The sequence below is a fragment of the Haliotis cracherodii genome, unplaced genomic scaffold, assembly GCF_022045235.1.
Source record: "Haliotis cracherodii isolate W230 unplaced genomic scaffold, xgHalCrac1.p SCAF_14, whole genome shotgun sequence".
NCBI classification, from domain to species: Eukaryota; Metazoa; Mollusca; class Gastropoda; order Lepetellida; family Haliotidae; genus Haliotis; species Haliotis cracherodii.
In genome coordinates, this window is record NW_027266269.1 from 25,088,409 (window position 1) to 25,099,415 (window position 11,007).

Here is an 11,007-nt window from a genome sequence, read left to right on the forward strand (position 1 = left end):
CAGACGGATCCTCAGATCCGATCTCAAAACACACAGGTTTCGGAGTCCACATCGCACAACCAACCAAAGACACACAAACTTACCGACTCCCAAACAACCAATCCATATTCACGGCCGAACTAATGGGCATGGCCTCAGCACTACACAATCAGCAATCTAAAAAACACCAAAAAATCCTCATCCTAACCGACTCCCTCAGTGGACTACAAGCCCTCAAAAATAAAAACACTAAAAACCGCCCCAAACTAATAAATCAAATACTCAATAGCTCAAACAACTTAACTAAGGTAGGTAAACAAATAGAGTTCATTTGGATCCCCGCCCATGTAGGAATCTTTGGAAATGAAAAGGCAGATAAAGCAGCAAAATTATCCCTTAAACTCCCAGAAATAAGCTTAAACTTACCCAGCTCAAAATCAGAAATCAAAAGTGTCACTAAACAAAAAATTAACAAAAAATGGCAAAATATATACCAAAACTCAAATAGCCAAATCAGGAAAGTACTCAAAAAACCCCTAAATAAACCCAAAATACTACACCCATCCAAAAAAATCGACAGAATAATTACCAAACTACAAACAGGCCACACCAAACTAAATAATCACCGTAAAATAGCTAAACTACACACAACAGGAAACTGCCCACATTGCAAACAACAAGAAACACCAGAACACGTACTCATTCACTGCACACACTACCAAACACACCGAACAACACTACAGACCACCCTAAATCTTAAAACCGGACTTACACTAGAATCAATCCTAAATCCACAAAATAAATTAGAAAAATTCAAAGCCTTAGGCATATACCTAATAAAAACAGGACTAATTAGTCGCATTTAAACCCCAAATAAAATATTAAAACCAAACCTACCTTATTTGATAACCACCCAACACACACAGCTCCCTTAGTTCGTCCCCCACCCACTCTTGGCATTCTTTCCAAATCTCAAAATTTCAAAATTACTATATAAGTAACCCCTAAAGCCCCCTCCTGGGTTGCACAAACTCACTTTTCCCCTTTTTGGAAACACATTAAATGGCCTGGCCGGGCCCGTGTGCGACATACGCTTGCAGTCGGAAAGCGCACGTTAAATCTCCAACATAAGTAAGTAAGTAAGTGGGTTGCGATGGTGATGTGTGCGCTAATACAAATGTGTTGACATTCTCCCATATCTTACTGCATATTTATTTTTGTTAAAGAGTTAAGCTGCGATGACAATTAACTCTCTTCAAAATTAACACGACATGATTTGTAGATGTTTTTGTGTGCGTACATATTCAAAGGGACAAGATCTGTGAAGATCCGGGGTAGAATAGGTCATCAGCAACCCATGCCTGCCGTGAAAGGTGCCTATGCTTGTCTCCAACTTCAAACGTACCCTTCTCGTAAGAGGCGACTAACGGGATCGGGTAGACTAACACTTAGTCAATGAAAACATGTCTTTAAAATAATAAGAATATTTTTTCGAAAGAACCTTTCCTCTTCTACTGTAATCAAGCAAACTAGACTTGGTTAGTTTGATCTAGACTTGCCTAGGCTTTAAGTACAAAAAATACCGAAAAATATAAATACCACAGTGATGGTCCAGGACTGGGGATCGGGTGGTCAGGCTTGCTGACTTGGTTGAAGCATGTCGTCGATCACAATTGGGTAAATCGATGCTCATGATGTCAATCACTGGATTATCTGGTCCAGAATAGATTATTTACAGACCACCGTCACATAGCTGGAATATTGCTGAGTGCGGCGTTAAACACCAAATAAAAGGACAAGGTCGGATAAGGCCCCTTGTGGTCAAGCCCTACAGTTGCGCAAAACTCCTATAAATATTTGTATGAAAATTATATTTCATGTTCATATGACTGACAACCAATAATTTTTCTTTGTTATACTTGCATGTGTTGGACTTTGGCGTTGGTAAACTGAGTGAGGAGACCACTTTTCTAAACTTCAGGAGGAATTCTATGAGAAAGTCCGTGACCTTGATGGTTTCTTACCAAATGCTACTTCCATTATTATCCACATCTCCCCTGAATATCAGCTTGGGTCAAGGTCGACTTATTTTCAAATATTAAATAAACGCTTTCTGAAAACTTATAAAATAAGCCTTTTTTAAACACATTTTTATTATAAGTTTTAGTTCAAAGTCCAAAACATGCACTTGTTGAAAGGAAGACGCTATTACTGTGTTTTGATTAATACTGTTTGCTTAGTATGTTTATTCCTATTGTTTATATCAATATTGTTGTTATTTATACCATGCTCATTATATTTTACTATTATCAATACCATGGTCGTTATATTGTACTGTCATTATTGTTAAGACCCATGAAGATCCGGAGTAGAATAGGTCTTCAGCAACACAAGCTTGCTGTAAAAGGCGACTACGCTTGTCGTTAGAGGCGACTAACGGGATCGGGTGGTCAGGCTCGCTGACTTGGTTGATGCATGTGGTCGATCCAAATTGCGTGGATCGTTGCTCATGATGTCAATGGCTAGACTGTCTGGTCCACACTCGATTATTTACAGACCGCCGTCATATATATAGAATATTGCTGAGTGCCGCGTTAAACAACAAACAAACAAACAAAGGAATCAAATATCTTGGGTTGGTGAAGACCTATTTTACCCCGGATCTTCACGGGCCTTTTTGATTCCTTCTTACAATTGATATACAAGTATCTCTAATGGGGCTCCACGGGGGCGCCACGGGGAGCTGTACACAGTAATAATTGAATATTTGTATATCCAAGGGATTGGTCTCACTTCAACGTTGTAGATATGCGACATGGCGATTGCGATAACATCCGTGGTTGGTGCGTATCTTAATCCCTATCGTGATGGATTAACTGTCTGATACTCCGAACACTAATCTACTTGTTTGTACGCAGTAGTTGTACTCCCCGATTGTAAGTATCGATTATTGAATAGCTCACCTGCTACCGTAGGTTCTTCGCTGAAGTTTCCTCTCCGTGTTCTTGAACACCTGGCCATTATCGGGACAACGTCATACATGTAAGTCAAGATTGTGTACACCCAACAAACACGCTCTTCAATCATGTGTGAATTATGTGACAATAGCAATATTAATCGTGACAAATGTACTATGACTTTTCGCTGCTTTCTTTATCTTTCGAAGGAAATGCCCGGTTGCTACCCCTTTTCTTAATACTCGCCGGCTGACCAGATCAGGAACTCTGAAATGATGTTCTTGGCCGCCCATCATCAACATGTCGAGGGGCTATAAGTGTTTTTAGTTCTCCCACGTGTTTGTGTTTGTGGGGTTAGGTACGTGCGGGTGGACCGGCTGTCGGATGAAGCTGTGGGTCCCATAGGCCTAGAGGCAGTTTGTTGTATTTTAATTGGCTTTTGTTATGTAGTTCATATCAAACATGACTTCCCTTTTTCTGTAACTTCTTCTTCTTCATCTTTTTCTTCTTGGTGCGATGGAGAAGTCAGTGGTTAAAGCGTTCGGTCGTCACGCCGAAGACCCGGGTTCGATTCCCCACATGGCTGCAATGTGTGAAGCCCATTTCTGGTGTCCCCCGCCGTGATATTGCTGGAATATTGCTACAACGGCACCCACCCACTCACTCACTCACTCACTTAATACATTGTTCTTTTCTTTCACTTCTATCTGTAATACAAACCACCCCTTTAACACCACCCGCGACAACATTTAAAAAAACCCATCTTTTGAAATCAAGTAGCAACTGAACAATCTGATTCTCCATGATCACCTAAATGGTGATACGATGAGACCGCCTCTGTGGTCTAGTGGTAGAGCGTCCGCCCGGAGAGCGGAAGGTCCAGGGTTCGATCCCCGGCCGCCTCAGACGTCAAAAGACGTTCAGAGATGTTTCTTGTTGTTACCCTGTCTGGCGCTCGGCATTAAGGGGCTAAAACAAGGACCGGTCGGCTCGGCGTCAGTATACTGTGTCTGAGTGAGATTTTCATGTTAAACTGCGGCATGGTAGCACTATAAATCGGCATCAGTCCGGACTAGTAAAGCAGCCACACAAACACACACACGTACATGCACGTCTCTATAATCTTGGACGCGATGTTAAACCCCAATTCATCTCACCTCTATAAACGATGGCGTGTTAGCCTAGAAGTTAAAGCGTTCCCTCGTCACTCCAAAGACCTGGGTTCGAGTCCCATAATTGGGAAAACATGTGAAAATCATATAAACACACAATGCCATTTAGAAAGTGGTCAAATGTAACAAATGTTATATTTGGGATAACACTTTCAGAGTAAAAAACAGAATATCGTACTTTTTTGGGTTGAGTCCCGTCCGGGATTCGAGCCCACACTGCTAGCGTGAGCCACCTAATCGCCAGCACACAAAGCCAGCGATCTAACCTACTCAGCCACCGAGGCTTCCACTGTAAAATTTGTTACATAATTATATAATAATTTATATATGTACAAGTCTTATCAAAATATATACTCACCAGAGAGTTGAGAATGCATACTGATCCGACCGCCTCCGTGGTCTAGAGGTAGAGCGTCCGACCGGAGAGAGGAGTCAGTATACTGTGTCTGAGTGGGGTATTCATGTTAAACTGCGGCATGGTATCTCAGAGGGCTAGCACTATAATCGGCATCAGTTCGGACAACTAGAAGCACACACACACACACACACACACACACACACACACACACACATGTATGCACGTCGCTATATAAGTGCAATAATCTTAAACCCAATTTCACCTCACCTCACACTGATCCGCTGACCCGAATAATAATCCTTATCATCATTATTATTATTATTATTAGGGTGGTCGGGTAGCCTAGTGGTTAAAGCGTTCGCTCGTCACGCCGAAGACCCGGGTTCGATTTCCGACATGGGTAAAATGTGTGAAGCCCATTTCTGGTGTCCCCCGCCATGATATTGCTGGAATATCGCTAAAAGCGGTGTAAAACCATACTCACTCACTCACTATTATTATTATTATTATTATTATTATTATTATTATTATTATTATTATTATTATCATCATCATCATCATCATCATCATCATCATTATTATTATAAAAAAAACATTTTCCTTTGAGACGATGTACGTGTTCAAGTCTGCGCACACGTGGGATTTGCGTTTATACATAGATATGCTTTATTGGCCCTCTCATGACAGTACTGCTCCTGTGTGATATATCTGACATGTACCTGCTCTATTTCATCGCTGTCAGTATAGAATGCTCCTCTCGCCTATACAGGTGATTGAAACAAGGTGTCGATAAACACACACACGCAAACATCTAAGGCGAACAACGATCCACTTCTTGACAAGATTTATTGACTGCTCTCTCTTCAGGGTTACAACAAAGTCTCATTCAAAGCCATCAAGCAGTTTCAATATGCGAATACCCGCTGCAGTTGGACAATCTAAAGTGATGTATTTGAAATTGATTACGGTCGTTACTTGTGAATAGCATGTCTATTTCACTCGGCGCGCACCTGCTAGGTGTTGGCGATCGTGTTTACCCGCAGTATAAAAAAAGAGATTTATATCAGCCACTGTGGCCATAAATCAGCATTGCTAACATTATGTAAACTCACAAATGGTCTTCACTCTTCACACCGTAGGGTTTAGAAAATGTATTTTCAACTTAAGGATTCAAAAGTGGTCTTAAGTTGTATATGCAGCTGTAAAGCGAGACTACGGTCATTCCGATATAGTTCTAGTATCCAAAGAAATTATTTCGAGTATTTCGAGACAAGCAAACAATCGATTAAAAATCATTCATCAGATGAGGGATCTGCTGGAACCATGTTGCAGAAGTTGCATTTTCAATATGCAACGTCAACGCCAGAGAATAACCTGTTTCGAAAGTCCACCGAAAGAGATTCCGTTGGGAAGTAAAAGACAAAATAACGGTGACATTTGTATGAATGGATCACTGAAAAGATCGGTGATGACACCAACAATATGTCGCGTTATGTAGGGCTCATTGTGTATTGTCTTCATATTAAAATCGACCGCCTCCGTGGTCTAGTGGTAGAGCGTCCGCCCGGAGAGCGGAAGGTCCGGGTTTCGATCCCCGGCCGCGTCATACCAAAAGACGTTAAAAGATGGTACTTGTTGTTACCCTGTCTGGCGCTCGGCATAAAGGGGCTAAAACTAGGACTGGTCGGCTCGGAGTCAGTATACTGTGTCTGAGTGGGGTATTCATGTTAAACTGCGGCATGGTATCTCAGTGAGCTAGCACTATAAATCGGCATCAGTCCGGACTAGTACAAGCAGCCACATACACACACACGTACATGCACGTCGCTATATAAGTGCAATAATCTTGGTCGCGACGTTAAACCCCATTTCACCTCATATTAAAATCTGAAGATGACATTAAAGGAATCGAATTCAAAAACTCGAAACAAAAACATTTATTTCACAAACTTGCATTAAATGCGAGCACCATATTGTACTTCCACAGATTCGCTTTGATATGTGAACAGTACCAGGACTCTGTACGGAGCTCAAAATCACAGATTCGCTTTGATATATGTAACAGTCAAAAGTATGCACAGAGGTCGGCAACCCAGAGTCGCTTTGAGAAGTGACCAGTACGAAGTATTTGATGTTCCGATCACAGATTCGCTTTGATACAGAGATGATCAATGTTCGTACTGTTCAGATATCATAACGAATCAGCAATGCTTAGCCCTGTCAGCAATGTTCGTTGTGATCATATATGTTGACAGGGCTAAGCATGGCCGATTCGTTATGATATCCGTACGAGCACTTAAAATCTAAAACTGAATCACAGATTCGCTCGACATATGTAACAGTTATACGTATGCACATAACTCTTTATCACAGATTCGCTTTGATAGCCCATACGTGTTTGATATGCAAATATGGGGATGCATTCAGTCCCTTTATTCAGTGTAAGTGTGCTGTTTACAACCGTAAATCCCCTTTAATGTCCACAAAGATCTTTGAACGTTGTCAGAATTTCAAGCGTCTGTTTAAGGAACTCGTTTGTTCTGTCAACCTCCGTTTTAAACTGCTGAAAGCTTTCTGCCGACGAGTCCTTCCTCTTGATGTTGCTGAAGGCGTTTGCTGCGAGTGTGATGAAGCCATGTTTCAGGCTCGAGCACTTGCAGGAACTGGCGCTGTTGGGACCTTGGTGCGTGGTTTGTCGGCTTCCGTGAATACTTTGACTTTGGCGACCTGATGTACCTGGAAATAAAGAATGTATAAGTATAATACATATATCTTGACTCTAACTAGTGTTTTGAACGCCGCAATGGACATGTTGTGCCCCGTTCACCGAAGTGACCGTTACGATACGACTGTCGTAAGTCTATAATAATAATAATAATAATAATAATAATAATAATAATAATTATAATATTATTTTTTCCTTTTTGCTTTATTTACATCTCTATAATAAGACGCAATGGTATTTAAACCCTTTAGTACACTGGAAGTAGATTTTCGTATATCCAATCAGTAATAAGTTCCCTGCAAACATTGCGACAGTCTTACCCTTTTTCCAAGCATCATTTACCTGTGAGGGGGTACGTCGCGCCATGCGGGACACGCATTGGAACTAAATTCTCGTTTACCGGACTAATTTAAATTAAATTTAATTTAAGATGTTTTTTACAGCTGTTATTATCAAAATTATAGTCAGAATTTCTCCAGACCCAAATCGAAACCGGGCTGATCAAGGTAATGATAACTGTTCCCCCAAATAGTCAAATTAAGAAAAACCTCATCAATCTTAAAAGATCGAAACGATTACTCAATACAAATTCCAGTCATGTGTGTAATTAAATTAAATATATGATATGGAACACAGGAAGATATTGTTTTATATCAAAAAAGTATTTATCATAAACATTTAAGTTTTTAAATAACATAGCTGTCTGCGGCAGTATAAATTACTTTCGTTCCCCAACCAATTAAGTTGACAAGTCATGCGCAGTGAACAATCTCATCAAAATCAGTGCGCTATGCTAACGCTCAGAAGGTCTGAGGACACCCCTTTACAGGCCATTTGAACAACCTGCCACAATTAGATACCTTATTATAAATGGTTGTGTAAGCTTTATTTCGGGGTTTTTCCCTATTGAAAATTATTTTTACCTCAACAAATTCAGAATGCATTGTTCCGGATGAAATAAAGTTAACTCTATAAAGTTTCGTTCCTTGCGGACATATTTAATTGAACTTTTTCAGAAAGAAAAGCCCTTGTTGATTGATTGTTGATGTGTTTTTCGAACGCTCTTCGGAGGAAAATGTGTGTGTGCAAGAACGCGTCGATTTTTGTCATTGTCATGTTTTGAAAAAGAGGAAATTAAAATCGACAAAGAATGATATGCATGGCTCGCTAGTCGTAAAAATACATTTGGACTTTTGACACTTGTACCATGCTTCGGTAATATCGCTTGGGCTGTTATGTTAGGGCTGTTTTCTTGGAGAGTTTAATTGTAAAATACAGTTCAAATGCGTATGTTTTGAGAAATTTCAAACGACATAGTCATCCGTAAATGAGAAGTAGGAGAAGAAGAAGTAGTAGTACACCTGAAGAAAATATTTAAACCCAGATTAGCAAGACACTTACCCCACAAAAACAAGAATGTGCCAAAGTTAATCAATGGTCATGATAAAACAAATATCCAAAGAATATAAACATATTAAAGCTTAAAAAAATATTCTATATCAGCATTTAATGAAAAGAACCGATTTCAAAATGGCAATCAATTTGATGTGACCCATACAAGGCGGACATACTCGTATGCATACCTGTTTCTGCTGGCTGCAAAGGACAGGTATAAAGCAACCCCTCCCGATCTGATGATGACTGTTGTACATGGGTACGACAGGGCGGCATTCTGGGACCTTCATTATTGATGTTGTTGGCGCACAATTCCGATTTCGGGGTATATCTGACGTCCACAGACTCCATGTCATAACGTAAGTCTCTCACATGACTGAATTTGAATTCTTGTGATGAATCAGTTTGTCGCTCGTGGTTTGAAGAATCGAAAGATAATCTTTTTCTTGATGTTAGACACGTCCTCGGCACGGGTGAAGGACGAGACGGACGGTGAATGTTTTCTATGTGCTTAACGTCAGTATAGCACCGGCGGGGTTGACAACAAGCAACCTTGGTTGGGGTATTTTCGTAAATGTTTCTCTGAAAAGGAACAAAAAGACAAATGCATATCAATCATTTCGTGTAAGATATTTCCTTGTTATTTAACGCCGCATTTAGCAACATGCCAGTTATATGAATGCAGTCTGTATATAATCGATTCTGGACCGGACAAACCATCGATTGATCTTTATGAGCAGCACCAAACGCCGATACGATTGCAAGCAATCAACCAAGTCACCGGTCAACCACCTACCCGAAATCCAAGCAGGTCACGTAATTGCAATACATGATAGCTAGTCACTTGGGGTTCAGTGGAATGTAAAAGGCAAAATGGACACGGTGAATGATTTCCTATCTATCGAGATCTGCTCTAACAAGATTTGGGGGCAAGGGTGCCCAGTCGTCTAAGGCGCCGCGATTCGCTGTGCAGAGTTGCGTTTCTTGGGCACGCCAGAAACCTATGATTGTGGGTTCCAATCCCGGTTCGCCCCGATTATGTTTCTAGGTTTGTCAGCACCATACCCGTGCTTGTGGGATTCACCGAAGTGATAAACGTCTGCGACCTGCATCACTTGGGGCTTTCCTCCCACATTAAGCTGACACGCCGCGATATAACTGGAATACTGTTAAAAAGCGGCGTTAAACCCAACTCACACACTCTAACAAGATTGCACTGTATATAGAGGAACGAGCAGTACTATTAGATGGAACATAGTCTGATGGTTGGTCCTATTTCGCAAGTGCGGTGACCGTGTTCCTATGTATTGATTGAATGAAAGTATTTGTCTAAAATTATGCAGGGTAATGTAACGACAACGAACAAAGTATTGAGTTCAACATGGGCATCGAACTGGATCATTGGCATGACGCTAGGCTATCTACTGGGCCGCGACACTAGACATAGCAACATATATACGACTATACAAGTTGAAGACACTTACCAAGGTGGATTGGTAGGGTGGCCACGCGTATCCTGTAAACTGATCTCTCGGTGGACGGCGTGAACTGACCATATCATCGTCTTGACAACACAGTCTGCAATCACACGTAGTCCTGTGCTGGTTAGGGCAGTGATACGCTCCATTACTGTGCATGGGACTTTGTGAGAAATATCCATGATCTGTTATAGTGTCATATTCATCAATATCAACTTCCTCATATTTTCGCTTGGTGGGGGTTTTGTGGTAGATATTGCGGTACTGGTCAGCGCCAGGTCTGGTCATTCTCTCCAGGGGATCAATAGAGTAATGGTCAGTGTGGTAGGCCATTTTGGTGTGGAGGTATCCTGTAAAAACAATGTAGTGGATATTTACTTCTCTGTACTAAAATAATCGTGATACACCCAGAAACAAAAAAATATCGATTGCGTTGAAATGTAATTGTGTGTTGTTGCTCCAAGCCACCCTCAAAGCATTATTTTACAGGATACATACTGTGACACACAATCTGTTCCACGTTTGAAAAGCATTCGTAATACCAAAAAAATAAATTGTAATTAAATTATATTTTATTATCACAACATACAAACACAGTTTTCGCAATGTGTTAATAATCTGTCGGGGAGAAGAAATACACAGGGAAACTGCATGTGACCAAAGAATTGCAAACATTACCAAAACGTTACTGGGCTAAAACGGTCGCTGAAACACTGTAAACTTAAGGTCCAAAACATAACCATGCTACCCATATCCCGTATGTGTACATCACTGTCGAATAACCATTTCTTGTTTATTTGTTTATTTCATTTTTAGCCATTATCAAACATGGGGTTTTACTTTCTTTTTCCGGGGAGTGCAATTACAGTGCTAACCGTATTTACAGTAAACTACGATTGTAACGAACTCAAAGGCACCGCTTATTTAATTCGTAAAAACCGTA

The 11,007-nt window shown here is 40.7% G+C and overlaps 1 protein-coding gene across 1 annotated transcript; it reads right to left on the reverse strand.

Moving 5' to 3' along the window:
* Positions 1–6,939: 6,939 nt before the first annotated feature.
* Positions 6,940–10,397, reverse strand: LOC139461126 (uncharacterized). The gene is made up of 3 exons (XM_071242672.1): positions 10,071–10,397; positions 8,775–9,168; positions 6,940–7,202 (listed from the first exon to the last, which is right to left on the reverse strand). Exons 1-3 carry the CDS (start codon positions 10,395–10,397, stop codon positions 6,940–6,942), a joined length of 984 nt encoding a protein of 327 aa, XP_071098773.1.
* Between the last annotated feature and the right edge of the window lie 610 nt (positions 10,398–11,007).

What these genes read in the sequence shown, in the direction of transcription:
- LOC139461126 (XM_071242672.1), bottom strand. Translation starts at nt 10,397, where the DNA reads ATGGCCTACCACACTGACCATTACTCTATTGATCCCCTGGAGAGAATG. An exon ending in CACCCTACCAATCCACCTTG is followed by an intron (nt 9,169 to 10,070) that starts GTAAGTGTCTTC and finishes GTTCCTTTTCAG; the next exon opens with AGAAACATTTACGAAAATAC. An exon ending in TTTGCAGCCAGCAGAAACAG is followed by an intron (nt 7,203 to 8,774) that starts GTATGCATACGA and finishes CTTTATTTCCAG; the next exon opens with GTACATCAGGTCGCCAAAGT.